The 22,547-nt window shown below is 41.9% G+C and overlaps 2 protein-coding genes across 6 annotated transcripts in view; one reads left to right on the top strand and one right to left on the bottom strand.

Moving 5' to 3' along the window:
- kcnt1a (potassium sodium-activated channel subfamily T member 1a) overlaps nucleotides 1–1,961 on the top strand; it is a 72,819-nt gene extending 70,858 nt beyond the window's left edge. For 2 of the 3 annotated variants that reach the window (XM_061876673.1, XM_061876675.1), the window contains 4 exons: nucleotides 48–339; nucleotides 444–506; nucleotides 569–653; nucleotides 779–1,498. In XM_061876673.1, coding sequence (XP_061732657.1) covers nucleotides 48–339; nucleotides 444–506; nucleotides 569–653; nucleotides 779–896 — 558 coding nt within the window. In that variant the 3' untranslated portion in view covers nucleotides 897–1,498. Of the gene's footprint in view, nucleotides 1–47; nucleotides 340–443; nucleotides 507–568; nucleotides 654–778 lie in introns of all 3 variants that reach the window. The other variant, XM_061876674.1, reaches the window with a different exon arrangement.
- On the bottom strand, nucleotides 48–21,398 carry LOC133536264 (calmodulin-regulated spectrin-associated protein 1-B-like). Of its 3 annotated transcripts, XM_061876670.1 has the most exons (19): nucleotides 21,044–21,398; nucleotides 20,478–20,653; nucleotides 13,584–13,846; nucleotides 13,340–13,501; nucleotides 13,178–13,258; nucleotides 12,181–12,240; nucleotides 11,868–12,009; nucleotides 11,619–11,758; nucleotides 10,299–10,395; nucleotides 8,328–8,454; nucleotides 8,068–8,153; nucleotides 7,883–7,964; nucleotides 5,443–7,738; nucleotides 5,223–5,359; nucleotides 4,941–5,149; nucleotides 4,733–4,820; nucleotides 3,753–3,874; nucleotides 3,333–3,451; nucleotides 48–3,258 (listed from the first exon to the last, which is right to left on the bottom strand). In XM_061876670.1, exons 2-19 carry the CDS (start codon nucleotides 20,650–20,652, stop codon nucleotides 2,968–2,970), a joined length of 4,677 nt encoding a protein of 1,558 aa, XP_061732654.1. In that variant the 5' UTR covers nucleotide 20,653; nucleotides 21,044–21,398; the 3' UTR covers nucleotides 48–2,967. The 3 variants fall into 3 exon arrangements, with proteins under 3 accessions (XP_061732654.1, XP_061732655.1, XP_061732656.1); XM_061876671.1 differs by lacking the exon at nucleotides 12,181–12,240; XM_061876672.1 differs by lacking the exons at nucleotides 8,068–8,153; nucleotides 8,328–8,454.
- Nucleotides 21,399–22,547: the final 1,149 nt, after the last annotated feature.

Here is a 22,547-nt window from a genome sequence, read left to right as displayed (position 1 = left end):
TATCTCTGTAAAATGCTTGTTTTGAGTTCCAAACCAGTCTTTCTCAGTCTCAGGCATCTGTCAACAAGTGTGAGGACACAAAAGACCGGAGTCAAGAGTCCCAGCGCCCCAACGACCAGTCAGAACGCCCTCTGCTTAGGAAAAAGAGCATGCAATGGGCGCGTCGTCTGAGTAAGAGAAGCATGCGGTGGCAGGCAACGAGCCGGGATTCCACCAAGGACAATGCCCAACGCATCGCCCAGCAACGGCTCAACCGCTACCGACGCTCTGAACGGGAGGAACTTTCTGAGCTGGTGCGCAACCGCATGAGGCATCTAGGGCTTCCCACCTCAGGATATGGTGAGAAACCTTGGTAACTCTCTTCGAGAGCCGTATCAGTTGCAAAACCAAGTTTGCATCCTAAAACGTTACAACTGTATCTGTTTCCTGTCTTATTGCTTTAGAGGATTTGAACAATCTGACAGCCTGTGATGTCATGAACAGAGTCAATCTGGGATACCTGCAAGGTAGTGTTTGTTCATTTATAGCCTGCATTTTGATTCAGTTTTCTGATTCAGCTTTGTTTTAGATGAGCAGAACGAACACCAAAACACCCTGTCCTATGTCCTGATTAACCCTTCACCAGACACCCGTCTGGAGCTTAATGATGTTGTGTAAGCATTACTTTTTTTTGCATCGTTTGTCCCTATTATACAGAAGAGCATTTTCCGCAGAGAGTTATGTTGCAATGTATTAAGACAAAATAGTAACATAAAAATCTCCTTCTATTGTACCTTAGGTACTTGATACGCTCCGACCCTCTGGCTCACGTCCCTGAGGAGCCTCCTGTCCACAGCAGTAGTCTGAAAGAGAGGCACGAGTCCAGCTTCGAGACCAGAGAAGACACACAACACTGATGACTTGGTCTTACCTGCAGGCCTGCTATCTCCAGGACAAGTTTAGACCTCTATCAAACCAGCACTGCAGTCTTTTGAGTTTCTACTTTTGGAGCAGGTTACCTAGTGAACTCCTCAAAATGACAAAATAGAGCAGTGTTCTGATTGATTTTGTTACAGCTTTGAGATCCCTCAGGTGAAGTATGTGAACATCAAGCTCAGCATCTGTGTAATATAAACGCTAAAGTATTTGACTACTGTACTTACACAAAGTGAAAAAGGAAGACAAATATAGCTGGTCCCTCCTTGCCACAAGTTGGACGCATACAATTGTCCAAAAGGTCTTGGTAAAATGAAGAAATAAGATTCTGTCCATATTTAATCAATTTAAGCTGGACTTACAGTACGCGTTGTGTTTAAGCTTTTCTTTACTATTTATTACAAAAATCTGTGCAATCACAAGTTTTTTTTTCAAGTGTTAACGATGTTAAAGCATATTTTTGTAGCTGGGCATTAGCCGTATAGTTATCCTCCAGTGGTGAGGTTTTAATGTACAGGTGTAACACTGATAGGTATCTACGTTTCTACGAGGCTCAAGGACTAAATAAAATACTGAGCCACTAGCAATGTATTTGATCTGTTCTGTTCTGCATATTTTGATGTTAAAAATGGTTTTACTTGACATAAGGTACCAGTCAAAAGTTTGAGAAAACTTGTTCATGCTATTGAAGGAGAAGTTGTGTCCAAACGTTTAACTCGTTCTGTAAATTATTAATGTAATGACCTGTACTTTATGTTATATTAGATATTTTTTCTTCTGAAAAAAGTTCTGTATTTAGAGTTTAGATATTTATAGATGACAAAGAAGCAGGTGGTGCCAAATGACACGAGTCAGAGTTTTTTTCCCTGTCACTCACCCCTAAATGTGATGTACTGTGTAGCTTGTTTTTTAACTCTTCTGTATTACAACAACAATTTTGTGGTAACAAGTAACAGTCAAATTTAATTTTAATACAGCTTTTCAAAATAAATTAAATTATGATACAATGAAATGTGACTGTAACAGAATAAACTCATATCAAAGCATGTTTCGTTATTTTAGTAAACATAACTGGTACAAAATATACTACTCAAAACTGTACAAAATGCAGCAAAAGAATATCAAGTATTTTGCATTTGTAATTATCTTCCCATCATGTTCCACCGACAGTCATAAAGGGAAACCACCAGGCAGCTTGATGAGCATTAAAAGCTACATTTAAAACATTAATCGTTGTCCAGTGAATCCAGTTAAGAGGTGACAAAACATTTGAAAGCAGGTCGAGGATCTCAGACGTCTCAAAATTGAAAATTGCACTCAAAGAACATGTGGCGTTCTGGGAAACGGCAACAAACATGTTTTAAAGAAACAGAATAGGTTTGTGTTGCCTGTGTTGTCTACTGCAGGACAGACCTTCCGTGAAAAATACAAATTAAGTCCAAATGTTCTTTACTTCTGCAAACAGGAGGCTAAATAGTAAAGAGACATAACACACACTACCATAGCAAACATCCCACCCATGAACATTGTGACAGTCTCACCTCCATAAAAGTAGTTATCAGTAGCACAACTAGAAACTTGTATCCTCACCATGAATAGAAACAACAAACCTTTTTTTGTTTTTTGGTCTAAAGTCGGAATCACTACCTTCTCTTCTCAAGTTGCACTTTTGTATCGACGACGCCAAAGTCGAGCAACATTTCTTTTGAAGGTCCAAATCATGTGCAAGTGACAATCAATCCATCAAGGAGTGCCGAAATAATGCAGGATGTACCTACAGGCTAAAACAAAAGTGTGCCATGCAGAACAATAATAAAACAACAATAAAATAGTGCATTCAGCTGTGTTTTCTATTCTCAGACATTGCTACAGTCGGACAGTGAAAACAAAACATGGCAGCCAGGTCTGTGATGTGTTCAGAACAAATACAGAATACATAACAAAACTTAATATTGGAAAAAAAATAATTGCTTGTTCTGAACACGTCATATAGTTATTGGGTCCGGCCCAACAGTTGTGAACAAAACAGAAATAGTGTCCACTTCCCTTTTCTCACTTCTTCCTCGCGCTACCTGGCCTCTTGACATGCCACAGGTGGTTGTGGATGGTCAGGGCGTCGACACTGACAGACACTGACTTGGCCGGGATGACGGTGAACTGCTTGCGATCCGAGCTGTATTTGTAGAGCCGTTCGATCATCTTGTGAATGATGACGCGCGGCCCAGTGCCAGTGAATTTGACGATCTCCTCAGTGTCCGGTGTGTATGAATAAACAGCGCGGAACTGACAGCCGCCATCACGGAAAAGGATGATGAGATGATTTGACTCGCACTTTTCCAGCTCCTGTGAAACACAACAAAAACGTCTGCCATCAAGCACCATCCAAACAAAGGGATTCTTGAGTTGTTCCCACTGACCTCCAGGATAACATTCTTCTGGGACTCGTTCACCTTTCCAGCCAGGCAGCAGTGTGCGATGGCATTGATGATGATTGGCTTGTTGGATTTGGAGCTTGGCTCCTTAAACAGTTTGGGCCCTTTGACGGACACGAAGCAAAAAGTTAAGTCTATAATCGTTAAAAGACCCATCGTCCTGGCTCATAAGGTTGGCTTATCGAGAACAGTATCAGTATAGGGTGGTGCCTTAACCTACTGCTTTGTTGCTAATTGGGAATAGGGCTGACAGGTGCAAAATAATCAGCTATATGAAGCACTACACTACCAATGGCCGTAGCAGAGAACATGTGTAGCTTCCAATAGGCTTGGACATAAACATTTATTTGTTAATGTTGATCTCAAAACTATATTTACAGATATGTCACAGATGTGTCCACTCACCATTGTACTCGGTAGAAGTGATGGAGGAAGCGATGGAGCCACTCTCCCAATCCCGCTCCATATTCCTGCTGGAGGCTCGACTTAGCACAGGGAATGAATCCATCGAGCAGACAGACTCTGCCCTGCAAGACATACTCAACTAGTGAATCAGACCCCTGAATGAGTGGACTGAATGTAACGTAATTTAAACAGCGTCTGATGAGTCTTGTGTGGCATTAACAGCTGTGGTTGTAGGAAACCTTTTTTGTATAGTTTTTAATTACATAAGATGGTAGTAGTTGCTTTTGAAGCATCATTAGGGGTCTGAATCGAGTAGAATTACCTACAGAGTTGTGCTGCCATGTGTGTGTGCTCATTGCTGTGTTGTGCAATACAGTAAATATACTTGACAAATAATCCCTTCTTGATCAAAAAAGCTGTGTACGGTGTTCTAAATTAATGTTTAAAAAAAAAAGTCTGTATACTTTATACATTATTATTTGTAGGAGCGATGGTAGAGCGATTGTCCAGAAACTTGAGCTCTGCAAAAAATGTGCCACTTGCCAAGATTTAAAATTGTATTTCTAGTTATTCTCCGAGTTTTAAGAGTTATTTACTCCTTTTTAGTCATTGACTTTACATCATAATTTTAATTTTAGCATGAATACTTATATTTCTTTTTTAGTTTAAAACTAAATTAATTGAGAAAATAACTAATACATTTAGTTATTTTGGTCTTCCCACATATACAATCTTGATTAAAGATTCTGAAACATCCTGAAGATATTTGATTTAAGAATTGCAAGTTGAATAATACTTGTTTTTAAAATAAAATACTGTAAGGTGCACTGAGTGTCTAGAAAAGTGTTATAAAAATCTAATCCATTAATATCATCATTATTAAAATTAATGTTAAAGTTTAAGCATTTCTAAAATACTAGTACTGTATTCTACTGTTGTGGTTGAGCAACATGACTGTTAACATGTAAAGGGGGTTTCACCTCTGTGATTCGGCCTCTCCAGAGATGACACTATCCACCTCTGTAGCCAAAGACAACGTGGATCCTCGAAGACTGCAGCTTAGATCAGCTAAAAGTAGAAATTACATAATGGTAAAAGGACTTTATGTCCATTAATATTCATCTTTCAGATTGTACTGATAACATACTACTTTCACGCAAAAAATGCTAACATTCTTCTGGTTCTTACATGTTGTTGATCCTTTACAGGGGCTAGTAAAGTCACCACGGTGAAAAGATTTAGGTTTGTTTTTGCGGGATTTAAACCTGGGTTTTGGCTTAACCTGACCCTGTTCTTCCATCAACGCCTCCTGCTTTCTACGCAGGTACTCCTGCTTAATTAGTTCTCGTCTGGCCTTCTCCTCCTCTTTACGAACTCGATCTTCTTCTGATTTTCGTCTGGAAGAAAAAGTAAATAAAGACCCTCTGCACATACACCCACTGGACTTCTATTTTCTGTGTGAAAGCGTACCTGGCCTCATCGCGCTTCAGTTCGCTTTCTACTTCCTGATGCTGTTTACGTAATCTTGCCTCCTCTGCTTTGCGCTGCTGTTTGAGGAGGAAGGCCGCGCGGCGTTTGGCCATCTCATCCTCGGCCTTCTCTTCATGCTGGGATAGCAAAGGACAAACCCGTCATTAAAAGATTAGACTCTTGATGCGCCACATCTTATGTCACTCGTGTTGAAGTTCACCTTAAAGAAAAAACCAAGCACGTTCTTCTGTTCGCCCTCTGTTGTGTCGTCCGTTATATCAACACCAGCATCCCCCGTGGACTCCTTCGGCTCGGAAAGGTCAACCTCAATCAGTTGACTTCGGAGCCTGGTGCTTTCTTCTCCACCCGCAGATTCAGTCTCTGAGATGTCAGCCCTGTTCTCGATATTTTCTGCAGAGTATGATGCAGTCATGTTTCCAACTGTTGCGTCCTGTGGCTGAGCATTGACAGGAGATAGACAGAGTTCCTCTCTGGTGCTGCCATGGTCATTATGGATTCTGAAGGTTGTGCGTCTTCGAAAGTTTTTCTCTTGCCTTGAGACCTCAGTGGTAACTCCAGCATCCTGATCTCCTCTTCTAATCTCTCTTGGAGAAGTTGCACCTTCAGTTTCAGACAGCCTGCTATTCTTTTGCTTTGGATTAGAGGTTTTGTTTCGCTGGCTGGAGCTCAGCTTGGGAGGACAACGAGTGGGAGTAGAACTGCTGTCGTTGAAGTCAACAAAATGGACGGCAAACGATTTAGAGTCTGAAGTGGGAGAGGGTATTGTGTTAGGAGCTGCTTTCTGGTCTGGTTCTTTTTGTTCTGGAGGTGAGACCGCAGTCTTCTTCATGAGCAAGTCTTGCTGCAGTGAGAGCTGCACCATCTGCTGCTGAATAGCACTGATTGCCTCATTGAGGAGATCTATGGAGTGGGAGCAGTCATTTGTGTCACATTCAGAAGCCCTATCCTGAGCTAAAATTTTAAGCCTGTTGTCCAAATTCATCCGTCTTCCTTCTGTCTTTGCCTGAACATTTATTACCCCAAGACATGAGTCATCCTTGCAGAAGGGCATCTTCTCTTTTTCAGCCCCTGATAGTTCCGCAGAAGGCGAGTGTTTGAGAGGTAGGGGAAGTGTGTCACTCCTCCCTTCACCCTTCTTTACAATATTTAAGAATGCAGCTTTTCCTAGTTTCAGTCGCTGCCGTGCTGACAAAGTCTCCATCCTCTTCTTTTGGTACTCGATGGCACGCCTTTGCTCTTCTAGTTGCATGTGAAGCTGCAGCAGCTCTGAAGGCACCACTGGAGGACTTGCCATCATAGACTTTTTGACCACAAAACCAGGGTCTTTACCTTGCCATCCGGGACTATCCTCAATTTTCAACTGCCATGGAGGACAAGGAGTAATGTCAGAGTGTTCGGGTGTGGTTTTCTGCGAGCTGCTAGTGCTGGAGAGACTGTCACGGAGGCAGAGTTTGAGCAGCTTTCTTTCTGCAAAGCTGGTCATTTTGACACTGCCGCTGCCCGAAGCGCTGCAGCTGCTTGCACAGGATACAGTACTGAGGCACGGGCTGGAGCATCCACTTCTGTCTTCCTTATTGTCTCGCTCGCTCACTTTCACGTCTTCTCTTAGCTTGACGGACTCAACCTCTGAAAATTCACACAACTGTCCTCGCAATAATGCAGTTCCCTTTCCTCTCTGTTCGATCAGTTCGACATCCTCTTCGTCATCTTCGAAATCTGCAATGTCCGAGTCAGAATCTAGCCCTGCGTCTGGGTCAGAGGAAAGATTACTCTGACAGTCTGGCTCTCCAGATAAGTGGAGGAAAAAGCCTTGAGGCTGTTTCTTCACTGGCATAGAAGTCGACCCTAGTCTTGGCGGCAGGAGAGAGGTGGTTGGGACAGATTCTACAACAGGTATAGGTTTAAAGGTAAATTTACCACATTCAAACACTGGAGATTTCCGTTGTGATTTGTGCGGAAGATCTGGGGTTGTCTTAACGACAAATTGCGCTGTCCTGGACCAACTCTCCCCACTCTCTTCCTCCTTGTTCAGAATGATGCTCTTCTCTTTGGCTGGCTTTGTAATGGCAGGCATCAGGGGCTCCAGGTAGTAGCTGTCAGCTTGCAAGTCAGGGGTCAAATGGCCCATGTCAGAACAAGGAGAGCAATTATCGTTAGAAATCCTTCTGAGTGTGGTCGTAGCAAGTATTTCCAACTCATCCTGTTCCATGTCTGTCCTGAGTGAACGTCTGGGGAAAGCAGAAGGGTGCATCACAGCAACCAGCTCCTCCTCCTCTAGTATCTCCTCCTCATCCTCTATGCAAATGTGACTGAGGAGGCTTTGCCCACTGAGTCGGTGCTGATGCAGTTGACGACCTGGACCGTGCATGTGTTTGGGTGTCATGACATTGGAAGCCAAGCTGTCTTTGCTGATGGACCGAGCAAGGCTGATAGTGTCTGCATTCTCCTCCGAAGTAGGAAAATGCAGGGCGTAGGGTGCCGGTTGGGATAACGGCCTGGGTAAAAAAAACATCAGTATTTATAAAAACTCAACTATCTTTGTTGAGGTTTATTCTTCTAAAACAGATTGTATTTGGGTCTCATTTGATTGTGAGATATGCAAAAAATGTGTCTTCTTAGAGTGAAATGTCAACACTCACCTCTGCCTCCTCTCTGACCAGGCTTGTGATGAACTCTGACGCTGCTTATCTGTACGTGTTAGAGAGTTACACTGATTCCTCACTGCATGATAAAGAAAACATGAATTTTCTTGTCAGCCCATCATCGTGGTTATGTTAAGTCTGAATATTCTTCTACAAGTAAATATCGTATTATATTTTATTACCTGTAACATCATCCTCAACTCCCCACTGATGTTTCTGTTTTAGAGGCACTAAAGAGTGATGAGTGCTTGGAGCGATTTTTAAAGTGCTGCGAGGGAAAAGTATATTTTGAATTACTTAAAAGGAGCTGATTTCAGTGTTAGATTGTGTTTTTCCTACTCTATTGAAGCACATTTCTGATAACCTTTGGCAATAATATTACAACAATTTGTTGATTGATCCACATCCATCTATAATAACAGCCAATTAGAAGTAACTGCACCTGAGGTCCGGGCTTGTGGATGAGGTCAAGATTTCAGCAGCAGTTACTGTCGTTGGGAAACTACGTTTCATGACACTGGAGATGGACGCATGGGGTCGAGAGCTCTTAGGCTGGAGCAGTAACCTCGCTGTAAAGATGTGTGAACCATATGAAAACACAGTGCAGATTTGTTTATAACAAACACTAACAAAGCAATTCATTAAAGGGAAACAGCAATTTTGGGGGGAAATTTGCCTATAGTTCGCAATCATTATGAGAAACATGACAATGGAAATATATTTTTTGCATTTCAAATATCAAATAAATCCGATCAAAATTTTGCTTACAATGGAGCCTGTGGGAACTGTGCACTTCTGCCTATAAAGCCCTTAAAAAACAACCAAACACCCCCACTAAGGTTGTATATACTTTCTGTAAGTTTTTATGTAATCTAGTAACGGGTACATAAATAATAATTTTTAATATTAACATATTTTGAGAATTTTAAGCATATGCTATACATTAATTTCAAAAACACATCGCAAATTTTTTTTTTTTTCATAACTGATTATTACTGACTGCAGAGTTCATGAGAGCCAACATACATAATAAAACATCACTCACTGCACAACGTCTGCTGTCATTAGGATGCCAACTGCTGGGATTTTCATATATTCCCATTTTAAATGGCTGTCATAGTTTATCAACTTGTCGGAATACCTACTCAGACGTCTTCTGTCCAGGTGATATGCATGATTTATGACCTAGAATAAACTTACAGGGAGCAAGGAGCGAATAAGCAGCAGACCACTCGATGATGTAAACACAGGGACACATGGAAGTGATCATGGCGATGTTATAAATAGTTTGTGTGCATTAGTGCTTACAATAACAATATCACTAATACTTGGTTAATATTCAAATCACAAAATGTAAATGGAATATTGTTGGCGGTTTTGTTTTTGAATGGTTATTTATTGGATTTTATGGGCAAAATAGGGGAAGTTCCATTGGCAATACATACAAAAAATCTATCCGTCGTGAAGTCGTTCATGATGATTGTGAACGAACCAAAAAAAAGTGAAGTTCCTATTTAAAGCTGCTGCATGTCACTGGCTCAAAATTAATTGTTTAAACCCACAAATTTAAAAACACAACCAACAGCTAGAGCAGTGTTTTGTGTCATGACACGCCTCTGGAACAGAAATGCTCCATTACCCCCTGAATGGAATAACTATTGAGAACTTAATGATATTTATTTGTCAGTACAAAGCACTGTGTGAGTTACATTGTTTATATATGCCGCTGACAACAACTCATTTAATTTAATTCCTGTCACAAAATATCCGCCTCTCCTGTTAGCTCTGTATAAGTGTTGCTGTGTGCTTACAACTTCTACTGGGTAGAAGAAGAAGCCTGTTGATTAGAGTGAGCAATGTTGCCACCGAGATGCAGGCTTGTGTATCATTCTAAGATCAATCCTAGAGCGTAAACACAAATAATGTACATTTCCATTGCTGCTTGCGATCCCCCTGACACCTCACCGTGATGACCCACTATTTAAGAAACACTAGTTTAAAAGAAAAAAAACTCAACAAATACATTTCTGTAGTTTTCACAACTAAAATTTTAACTTAACTTGCCTTCGGTCCCAATTAAATAATTGTAATTTATAGCTGTCAATTGCAACGGTCTTGCATGCACAGTGACAAAACAGATTCTCAGGAACAAAAGGCTTTAAAAACGGATGCCAGATTGCTTTTTATTTTCTTATTGGACCAGTGTTTGAAATGATAGACCATTCCAAACACAGATTTTGAAGCATAGCGTTGTTCTTTTGTTGCAATTGTAGATATTAGAATGGCATAGCTTACACAGTCGGACCATTTCATGAAGTTTGTTCAAATGCTAACCCCTTCCGGGCATCCACCTATCCGTGACATACAGCAGCTTTAAATTACTTTTGAATTTAAGTAAAGGCTGTGATTTTACCATCTCTGGCTTCCTTAAGGTCCCTGGGTTGTACAAAGTCTGGCTTTACAATTTCAAACCACCAGAAGAGCTCTGCGACAAACACCAACACATTATTCTGCCAGGAGGAGGAAAGGAGAGTAAATACTGTATTATAAACAAATCCATATTTTCCTGTATTCTTCTTATCATAGAAACACGTTGTGACTTAATTCTACAGAATATGCACTGCAGAGCTGTGGCATGTATAGCGAGAGTATGGACAACCCGGTTTCAGCCGATCTCCTCATTGATTGGTCAAAAGCCCTTACGTGACTACAAGGCACCTTGTTATGTGGAGTGTTTGCCGTGTAAAAATGCCCTGTTATGAGGAATGGGAATGCGCCACTCCACACAATACCTCAGATACGTTAAGCTTAGGGAGCAGCAGAGAATATGGAGTGATTTTTGGTCAAGAAAATATTTAGGTTTTTTCACTATTGACGTATTTCTTGCCACTTTATGTTGTATATTTTTTTTACGAGATTTCCAGTTAATTTTATTATATGTTATTATACTCAATATGTTGTTTCTTTTATTCTGTTAATGTCTACTCCGTCGTATATTTGTATTTGCCTTTTTCTTCTACTGTTACAGGTGACTTTTCCAGAGTGTACCCTATTTTTTGCCCAAATGCAGCTTGAATAAGCTCCAGCCGACCCCCGCGACCCTGAGAGGGACAAGCAGTAGAAAATGGACGGACAGATGGATATTTACCGGACACCATTATTTTAGTTTTACCGAGATTGAAGGATAGTTTGTTTTTGTCAAAGCATGTCTTTAATTTGTTCTTATATTATTTGTTTTAGCTTCTGTGTGTTCTCTCCTGAACAAAACGCAGATGTTGCGTCACGTCACACAAGACACTGTTATCGGGTGCTCTCGAGTGTTGACGGCAAACCTTCCCTTCCAATAGGTGTCTCCTTTACAGGTTCGGGGAAAGCAATGTAAAAAATGTTCCGCGCTTGAGAAACTGTCACGGAGGTTCTGTTTGTGGCATTTTTACATGTTGAAACAAGTGGTATAAATCGATGGATGGATGGAAAAACTAACGCAGAAAAGCCACAAACAGAGCATCAGCTAAACCTTGGTAGCAGTCATGGCGCCCTGGAGTCATGTGAGTGCCTTTCGACCAATCAGGTAGGACATTGTCAAAAACCAGGTTGGCCAAACTCTCTCAACACACAACTCTGGTACAGTGTGTGTTCTATTGAAACCTAGAAGCCCACAAAACAGTTCCCACTTTTTCCCCAATTTTTTTCCAGGACATTTCAGTGATGTTTAACATTGTTATTGGCTCACCCGCAGCACTGAAGGACAATACAGCACATCTTCTGGCTTAAAATAGAAGCACTTGTTCAAGTATTCATTGGAAAACTCATTCAGCAGCTGGATGTTGTACATGCTGTCTGCTATTGAAAGGACGTCTTTCAGGCAGATATCTGTAAAAAGGATGCAAGAATGGCAGAAGTTTGCATTACCATACAAAGACAATAAATTATAGTACAGGCACTTGAGCACTAAGTAATGAAATGATGGCTGCAACCATACCTTCAAGTCTAATGAGTTCAGGGCAATAGAAGTGGATGAGAGCCAGAAGAGCTGCGCCATCACACACATCTTTACACAGATCATCCACCAGGGGAAAGTGTTGAAGTGCCCGTCCTGACAGGTGATCCCTGCGATAGCGCACCTGAAAAAGGTGTAAAGTTCATGAACATATCTCAACAGCAGCCAAATATATCATATTGCATTGTCTCTCTCTACCTACGTACCTATCTCTAAATATACATTATACACAGTATATCATTTAATGAAGAAGGGGGTTCAGAATGGGATGGAACAAAAAATCTGGGTACATTACCACACGAGAGAACTCCACGGGCTCCAACAGACAATGGGCCAGAGCATGCAATATATCGGGCTGGTAGGGAAAGAGGATAAATATGACTCGGGTGATGTACAAACAAGCAAAGGGAACGAGGTATAACTTCCAGCAGGTTGTTGTGCTTCACAACCAACATAAAATAAGTTTGCATGCAAAGGACGAGATGGAGGGTGTGCAGAAATACTTTGCGGAGGGTTCAACTTATGGATGTAAAAATAGAAGGGAAATGTCCTCTTTGCTGAGTTTTCTGTGTGTATCTTTAAAGCCTTCACTAGATATCTGCTCACTGTTTAATACTTACTGGAGGTTTAGACACAGATGCACATACATACACAAGGCACAAAGACACACACACGCACACACACATATACAGCAGGAAGCTACTTTATTAATCAAACTTACAGGTACCAGCTTCCAGTACCATTTAGAGGGAGACTATCATCCAAATGGTACAACAGGAGGACATTTGATGGGGGGGAGACACAAACAGGAAGAGCAACAGACAAAGTTTAGATAGTAACAGACTCATAAGCTTTGTTGGGACACAAAAGAGACAACTGGCCATCTATGAGTAACATTGTATCTAAAGTCAAACATAGTCATGCATCCTAACATTCAAGGGCAGAACATGGTGGATAGCTTATTGTGTTTGTGATCTAAAAATGCTTATCACATCTCAGTGCAAGTGAATACAACAGAAACAGGGTGTGCATCACAACTTAAGTGCATTAAGGATGTGCTGGAGGCACTTAGAGGATGTGACAGTGAAAGGGAGTCCATAATATACTACTTTGTGGTATTATTACTTTGTGGTATCCCTGTGGGGTACCAACATCATTTATATGGCACTTAATGGTACAGATGTAATGTGGCAATATAGCGTCTATGATGTCATGCTATTTACATTCATTAATGCATCAAAAGAGTTACCCAAGTGAAGAATTGTAAGTGATACTTGCACTGCTTTATTTACCTTCTGGTGGCTTGGTGAGTCCAGCAGGTGCTGCTTCATCTTCAGCTCTTTTTCTGAGATCGCCCTCATCTTTGTGTTAACCTTCAGCGACAAAGACGTAGCGTGGGTACAACCCAAAAACAAACCACGCATTAATGCAAATGTTGTGGCTCAATTGCTCACCTTGTTGATCCAAAAGACCATGGCATCTTCCAGATCGAACGGCCGCTCCTTGGAAGCACTGAAGTTGGAGAAACGCTTGACACTGGACACCACCTTCTCCACGCTGATCATCTCCTTTGTATAGGCCATCATGAGGGCATCAATCAGGTGCATGTGGGAGCTCTACATAACAGACGACAATACACAAAGTAACATGGATGAAAAGTGTGCATACCCAGGCCTAGTAACAACAAAGAGGACACACCATCCTGAGAGGAATGGAGCTAAGATCCAGAGCGGAGACATGTGTGTTCTCAGAGTCTAGCACATGGATGCCCCTTGAAGAGAGGGCCTGGAGCACAGACTTTGGGCTTTGGAGAGAGGCAACTTGCTCCCCACGCAAGATGAGTCTGCACACACGGCAATAGATCTCCCCAGAGAGCAGCAGGTGTATGACATGGGGCTTGATGTGCTGTTGCTCATACTGGTCGATGTAAAAAGGATCCTGCAGGTCCTCAGGCTTGTGATCTAGGTAAAAATAGACATCATTATATGGGTTGTACTTGTATAGCGCTTTTCTACCTTCAAGGTACTCAAAGCGGTTTGACACTACTTCCACATTCACCCTTTCATTTTCCCATTCACACACTGATGAAGGGAGCTGCAATGCAAGGTGCTAACCAGCACCCATCAGGAGCAAGGGTGAAGTGTCTTGCTCAAGGACACAATGGACATGACGAGGTTGGTACTAGGTGGGGATTGAACCAGGGACCCTCGGGTTGCGCACGGCCACTCTTCCACTGCCCCACGTCGTCCATATCTCGTACACCAACGGTTCTCAAACTTTTTACTCCAGATACCGCCTCAAAAATATTACGCTTTGCAAGTATCACCATTTTTGCTATTTCTGTTGACTGTCACTGGCTTGTGGCTCATAAGTTAAAAAGACATTGTATTATAATTTTAGCAAATAGTTGTTTAATAAATGAGTGTTTGTACAATTATTTCACTTTTATATCTCTCTGACAATTATATTGTTGTTTCTAAACTTTTTTTTACCAAAACAATACAATACATATTACATAAGAGACACTCTGAAAATGCTGATGACTATGATATTAGAAGGTCTCACGTGAGACATAAGGAAAACACTACGACAGAGTAGCAACCCCTGAGATCGATAGCTGCACCATGGAGGCTTTAAACAGTTAAGCTTGCAGGACTTAGCGGTGATTCAAAAGCTGATGTTGTAGTCCCAGCCAGACCTGGTGTTCCTTGCTGTGGGACATGCGGGAGCTATTTTAGTACACCTTGGCGATGTTAATCCAGAGTCACCTGGTTGATTAAGAGCAGAGGTTACGAAGAGAATGCTCAGACATGTGAACACAGTAGTCATGAGTGGAGTCTAAAATTCTACATTTGCAAAGATGATGTAATATTAAGATTTAATTTTAATGTGTTAAAGCAATAAGAAGTTGATTTTGGTGATTGTCGTTTGCCTTGCATTACCCTGAGAGGCGTTAAAATTTCATTGGAAACGCTAGGTTTGCAGATGCTTGTCCTACAAATAGTTTGTGTTGTGGTAATAATGATCTACTGGGATACATGGTCTTTATCCCATGTCATAGTAAAGGTAATAAATTACAGCCCTCTATGAGGACAAGGGATGCATATATTTGAGTTGTGGCATTTGTTTATTCACATGGACGACCCAACCAACAAATAATTAGGGCGTGTGTTGTATTAAGGCAGAGGCTTGAATTTTAGAAAATATGCAGGCTCGACTACTAGCTAATTTGTGAACCTTGAGCTGTCCCCACAATGTTTCATCATCCTTCCTGGTTGCCATGGAGATAATAATGGGGGATACCAGGCCTGGTAAGAGGGTTCAGCACCACTACCAGGATCACAGGATTGTTTTGTGGGAGGTACAAAGCAGCGGAGAATAGTAGTAAGGAGGCACCATCACCTCCTAATCCCAGTTGCTAATTTATGGTAGATATTTGACATCAATATATGAATGGAGGAGGGATACTTTATCAGATCACCTTGTGTGGTATGCGGGTCTGTGGACCCGTTTTCATTTATTAATAAAAGAAAAATGATACAATTAATTTATTTTTCAAACTGAGACTCACTGACTTTGACTTATTTTCTGTGAAAAACATATATCAGAATACATATTTAATGACCACACACCATACAGCCCCCTACACATTCCTATTACATGTAAGATATCAGGGTCCACTGGACCCGAGGCTAATAGAAATGTGGAAATTGATGTTCTGTGTACCACACGCACGCACACACACACACACACACACACACACACACACACACACACACACAAACACAGCAGGTCGAGACAGGAAGAGAACATACTGTAGGTACACAGAACATCAGAGGGTCAAATGTGCGAGAAAATGAGAGCAGACAGTGTTGACAAACAATGTTTTAACCTTGTGTGGGAACCGCAAGTGCAAAAACACAAAAGAAGAATCCCTGTCGGATGCAGAAACTGGCAGAGAAATTTTCCGTGCAACGTTCATATTGTTGTTACTCAGCCAGCGTTCATATTGTTGTTAGTGGCTGAGTAACAACAATATGAACGTTACACAAGGGTTAATGACAGTCAGGGCAGGGCGATCAGCTTCTCTGCTCTGCAGAAGCAAAAAAACTATTTTTCCAGTGTACAGCTTAATAGCGAACTCTCCACAGGAGATATGTTAGGAAACATTACATGGTATTTGTAATGCTCCATTTGTAGTGTAATAATGCCCACTGTCATTTCTGTATTATTATTTATTTTGCTAATTGCTTCTTTGCTATCACTTTTACCATATTTGTACATATCCTATTTGCTGATGTTGCTTTATTGTTGTTGTTGTTGATATTGTTGTTTTTGTCTATCTGTCTTATCCCCCTCTTGTCCCCACAATTTCCCCCTCTGTTTTCCTTTTTTTTTTTTTTTCTATCCACTCCTGCTCTGGCCCGGCTGCACCAAATGATTATTAATACATTTAATAAAGTCAAATACAAATAAGGCAACAAGAGAAGTATCTTACACTTATCTTTTGTAAAGTGAATCTAAACAGCCGATAAGGGCATTTATATCAACTATATGATTAGCCTGAAAAGATGGACAGGACAAAAAAAATTCTGACAACTATCAGTTTGGATTTCTGAGGAAAGTTTAAGGGAGGACAACTACACTCATTTTTATTTTAGTCTGCAATCACCAAACATCAATAAAAAGATATGACTTGTAAACAGTTTATTGTTTGGTTGAAGAAAGTTTGACTGAACATGCAGACTTCAGGTCCATCCCATTAGGTACTTAAACATGTGACTGTCTCACCAGGACAGATGAACAACACCATGCACTGTATTTTCTACCTAATCTAATAAGAAGGTTTTGGACTCCACACAGTGCGTGACTGGTGACTGCTTTACTGAAAAAACAAACATGAGTGTATGCATTTCACTACTCAGACGCAATGGTTACTCACACATTTGGAGATGTGCAACATGACATTAAACAATACATAATTCCATTCTAGTCACAGCCAAAGAAAAGAAAAAACTAAAGTCAAAGCATCCTGCTGACATCAGCTTTTGATAACTTAATTATATCACACTAAGTGTTAATTCTGCTATCAGGAAAAAGAGAAGCAGAGGTGACGTGAAGTCTCTGTGCTACCAACACAGTTGACGTCAAGAGGAGACAATCAGATTAGGAGGAGGTCCACTGGAGTTGGTTTATTATGGGCATATGATCTGTGCCCTATGTGGCACATAAAAGTCAACCCATTAAACACAAAGTGACCATTCAAAAAAAAAAAAAAGCTGGAGGTTGACCAACATAAGATGTAACACGCATACACCGTGTTTTTTAAAGTGTAATTCATTAACACAGGTGATGCACTCAATATGAATTTGCAATGTCTTTAAAAAATGCAGATGGTTATGACTGATGACCAAGTGATTGAGGTGGAGCTCACACTCCCTCCAGAGAGCAGTCAGAGAGTGACACAAAAACCCACTTTCGAAGGGGTAGTTTCCACACATTAGCTCACAGCCTCTCCAAGTAGAACAGTTTTAGTGGAGCTCGTCAAGAGCTGGCAAGGCTAGTGACCTGTATATAAAAGCATTGGCAGATCATGAGGGTCTAGCAGTACTGTCTACCCACAACATGGATACAGTACTGGACTATCGTTTTGTTATCGCTGCAATGCCTTACATTAAGACATGATTAAACTTCAGAACAATAAGTGGATGGATATTTGCGGGCTGTATGTACAAATACCTGACACAAACAATATTAAAAGCACAATAATCACTAGTTTGAACATTCCGTATTACCTTATTAAGTGGCATCTGATGAAATAAGTTATATTACCAAATTACTCACTGGGTGTATCTTGCACAAATCGCTGCAACATCCCCAAATAGACAGTAAATAGCTGATTGTAATTGCCTTTATTGCCTTGTATGACTGATATATTACCCTGTTGTGAAAAACATAAATGTCTATTGCAAAGGACGCTGACATTTTGGAGCTTACAAACTACCCTGGAACTATGGGAAATAATAGGGTATTTGCCTTAATTTAAAACAACATGTTTGATATTGAGGTCCTATGATGATTTTTGTCTTTTCTGAATTATAAATCTGTTAAACTGTATGTATCCGTGTCAAAGTGTCAAAAATATTCCCTTTGAGGGTAGCGGAGGGTGCTGTGCCTATCTCAGCTACAATCGGGCGGAAGGCGATGTACACCCTGGACAAGTCGCCACCTCATCATTCACACTCACATTCACACACTAGGGCCAATTTAGTGTTGCCAATAAACCTATCCCCCGGTGCATGTCTTTGGAGGTGGGAGGAAGCCGGAGTACCCGGAGGGAACCCACGCAGTCACGGGGAGAACATGCAAACTCCACACAGAAAGATCCAGAGCCAGGAATTGAACCCAAGACTACTCAGGACCTTCATATTGTGAGGAAGGTACATGCATTTTGGCAAAACAATGCTGCAAAAAAAAGCCCATTTTAGCACTATTTTGTCTCTGAATGCCGCATGTCAGTGTTGTTGTCCACATGCCAAAATTAGATAATGAAAATAAAACTTTCTCTTAAATGTTTCGTGTTTCCTCAAACCAAGTTGTAGTGCCGCTGTCTTTTTCCATCTGAGTTTAGCAGCTAATCCAATTTTGTACAGGTTTATCTTGACAAAACAGTCCCTTGTAAAATTTTGTAAACACATATAAACACATAACGGAAGTATTTATTTTATAGACACCGAGACATCAGGGCATTAGACGAGAATGATTAACACACAAGGCTCCAGGCAGCAGCCATAGCAGTGTCACAGCCTGAAGCAGAGAAGGAACTCCTCCCTTCTTGCTCTTAGCTTATCCTTAATGCCTAAATAAGTATGATCACCTCACTGTGACGTCACAACGTGGCCAGTCTTAAAAAGACTGCAAAACATAGCTGGCAGAGGCATCCAAAACTATGTGCAAGCTCATACCTAAATGCATGAAACGTTTAAATTTGACGCATTGTCCAACACAGATATTCAACGTTGTATTAACATCTTTAACTCTAAAAAGATCAAACAAATCATCATAGATCCCCCTTTAAATAATAATAATACTAAATTGGCCCTAGTGTGTGAATGTTGTCTGTCTATCTGTGTTGGCCCTGCGATGAGATGCCGACTTGTCCAGGGTGTACGCAGCCTTCCGCCCAATTTAAGCTGAGATAGGCACCAGCGCCCCGCCCCCCCGACCCCAAAGGGTATTAGGGGTAGAAAATGGATGGATGGGTCCCTAGTGTGTGAATGTGAGTCTGAATGTTGTCTGTCTATCTGTGTTGGCACTGCGATGAGGTGGCGACTTGTCCAAGGTGTACCTCCGCCTTCCTTCCGAATGCAGCTGAGATATGCTCCAGCATCCCCCTACCCCCAGCCGCCCCGAAAGGAACAAGCGGTAGGAAATGGATGGATGGATAATAATAATAACCACAGTGTATATGTTTCTTTTACTTTTTATTCATAGCTGTATGTAGAAGTACAGTAGCTGGTTGTATCCGCTGCTTTAATGTCTTTCATGTCCTTTGTGTTCTTTGATGTTTGATGTATCCCTATGTGTACTATGGCTATGAGTTGTTGTTGTTTTTTCCCTTGGCCTCAGTCTCGACCCCCTCTCCAGGGGCCCAGGCTTAGACCGATTTTTTTTGTTCTATTTAATTTTATTTTAATCTTCTATTATTTTCCCCCATTCCCCCCACTTGTTTACCTGTATCTCACCTTTTTTGTAAAGGGCGCTGGAAGCCGGCAGACCCGTTAGCGATCCTGTTCTGTCTCCCTGTAATGTGTGTCTGATCTTAAATGGGATTGTGCTCAAAATTTTAATTTTCCTGAAGGAATAATAAAGTACTATCTAATCTAATGGATTTGATTTATATAGCGCCTTTTTATATATACTCATGAGATGAAAGCAGTTTGTGTAAGTCTAAATTTCATTTCCTTTCCAAAAGTTTTTCTGCACCCACGTACCATTTACAAAACATCTGCCATCACTATTGCCGAAAGCCTGTCACACAATATCAGGATTTAAACACATTATGGCTGGGCTATCCATCCATCCAGCCATCCATTTTGTACCGCTTATTCCCTTTGGGGTCGTGGGGGGTGCTGGTGCCTATCTCAGCTACAATCGGGCGGAAGGCGGCGTACACCCTGGACAAGCCGCCACCTTATCACAGGGCCAACACAGATAGACAGACGACATTCACACTCGCATTCACACACTAGGGACAATTTAGTGTTGCCAATCAACCTATCCCCAGGTGCATGTCTTTGGAAGTGGGAGGAAGTCGGAGTACCCGGAGGGAACCCACGCATTCACGGGGAGAACATGCAAACTCCACACAGAAAGATCCCGAGCCCGGGATTGAAACCCAGACTACTCAGGACCTTCGTCCTGTGAGGCAGACGCACTAACCCCTCTGCCACCGTGAAGCCCATGGCTGGGCTAGTCAGAGCTATTTATCTTGTTCAATGGCCTGTCTTGTTACCAACAAACACCATTGTAGCTGTACTGTGTAAAAAGCATAGGGAGTCGGAGTCAGTGAAAACACAGAGGACGTCTTACCAATGCCATAAGCTTTGGCCAACAGCCAGCGGAGATTTGCTTCTATTTTGGCCCTGGCAGAGTCGTACAGGTCCTGTGGAACAACCAAAATCTCCATGCTTCCTCCTGTATCGCCATCCTCCTCTGCTCTCCTCCTGGTGCTGCCCCCCTGCCCAGCACTCACTGCCACATCCATCCTGCACAAAGGCACAAATACAGTACTGTGCACTAGTGCCCTTGCCATGCATGCAGGTGAGAGCGTGACGTCGTGAATAACACACAAGCTGTTGTCTGTCTGGATTACAAACATTATTGTATGCAAAATTATATAAAAAAAAAGATGTACAATTTTATTTATTTGACGTGCATATTCTTTTTTTACTGTGAGCAGCTGCTGGTCAGTGTTTTAATTCATTAAAACAATAAGAAAATATAGTACTTTATTAGCTTTTCCCCAAATGAAGCAGTTAGCATGTCGGTGCCAGTTAGCCGCCTTACTGAGACTTGACAGGTTGACCGGTGGATGGCGGCTCTCTTTAACGCATAGACATGAATTATTTAAAAAAAAAAATGTAGAATAAACATACCTTTACGAACACATTAGCTCCGTCTCCGCTCTGCTGCTTTCTTGTGTTGGTACTGGAGCATACTCGCTAGCGCCGAGATGACGAGAACTCCTCCCCGCCCCGCGACACAAATCTCCGGCCTCTCCGGATAAAGCCGCAGCTTGTCAGCACTGTTGATTAATCCGATAATAATAAATAAATCACGATGTGTTCGGAAACCACGCAGAATATAGTTTGGGAGGGAAAATCCGAATGTTGAGAGGATGTGGCTAATTACTATTTGCTGGCATCGCTGCCGCTGAGGGTGGCGGATTAGCGGTTGTAGGAGCTTGTCTCTATGGGGACGGGAGTCATTGGGCGAGCATGGCTGCAGTACCACTGTTCACCAGCTGAGGACAATGTAGGCTCGCGTAAACAGGCAAACAGCAATGGACCAACCGCTTACCTTTTAAAAGAATCGACCTCAATGGTAAGCGGTACTAAATGGATGGATGGATGGACTCAATGGTCACCATAATGACCAACATTAAAATAAAGTAGTGTAACAAAACAGAGGTTTTATTTAGATTATATTAGATTAGATAGTACGTGATCTATTCCTTCAGGAGAGTTCCCTCAGGAAAATTAAAATTTTCAGCACAATGCCATTCAAGATAAGACAAACATTGCAGGGAGACAGAACAGGATCGCTGACGGGTCTGCCGGCCGCCTTCGCCCCTTACAAAAAAGATGAAATACCGGTAAACAAGGGAAAGTGGAATGGGAGAAAAAAATAGAAGATTAAAATAAAATAAATCGGTCCAAGCCTGGGCCCTGGAGAGGGGGTCCAGACTGAGGCTGAGGGAAAAAAACAACAACAACTCATAGCCATAGTACACATCCCTCTCACATGTGTGTAAGAGGGAAACATCAAACATCAAAGAACACAAAGGACATTAAAGCAGCGGATACAACCAACCACTTCCACACACAGCTAGGAATAAAAACTAAAAGAAACATATGCACTGTGGTGGCCTCTGCGGTGTTCCACGCCATCGTCCGCTAGGGTGGAGGGAGTATGGCCAGAGACAGGAGCAGACCCAACAAAGCAACCAAGAGAGCCGACTCCACTCTCGGCCGCCAACCAACTCTCGGCCAGTGTCCAGTCCACATGGATGAGCGAGGATACATCCAAGGAGACTGAGGTGTCCGACACCTGCTCACCCAGCCAAGACACCACAAAGCCTCTCCGTCCCGGCGCTCAGTGCTAGCTCCGCAGCCCTGTCCCCTCATCTGCATCTCCTCCAGTCCCTCCAAACTGACTCTGGTGTGGCAGAGACCCAGCAGCTGGTCTCCATGGCCAAAAGGCTCCCGAGAGGCAGATCCAGAAGTCCACAAAAAAAGCACCGCAGAGGTCACGAAAGTGCCACACCTTGTCACACAGTCCCAAAGGCAAAAAAATATAATAACACATGAAAACAAGAGGGAAACACAAAAGGATGACACAAGAGCACAGAGCTCCTGCCAACAGCAGCCACTACAGCAG

This window comes from Nerophis ophidion, linkage group LG17, assembly GCF_033978795.1.
Source record: "Nerophis ophidion isolate RoL-2023_Sa linkage group LG17, RoL_Noph_v1.0, whole genome shotgun sequence".
Lineage (NCBI taxonomy): Eukaryota > Metazoa > Chordata > Actinopteri > Syngnathiformes > Syngnathidae > Nerophis > Nerophis ophidion.
Note: the sequence above shows the minus strand (reverse complement) of the source record. Positions and strands in the feature narration are given on the sequence as shown.

Coding starts and splice junctions, on each gene's coding strand:
- LOC133536264 (XM_061876670.1), bottom strand. CDS start 20,652: ATGGATGTGGCAGTGAGTGCTGGGCAGGGGGGCAGCACCAGGAGGAGA. Junction 12,010..12,180: donor CCGTGGAGTTCTCTCGTGTG/GTAATGTACCCA, acceptor CACCTTTTTCAG/GTGCGCTATCGCAGGGATCA. Junction 4,821..4,940: donor CTGTAAAGGATCAACAACAT/GTAAGAACCAGA, acceptor TTCTACTTTTAG/CTGATCTAAGCTGCAGTCTT.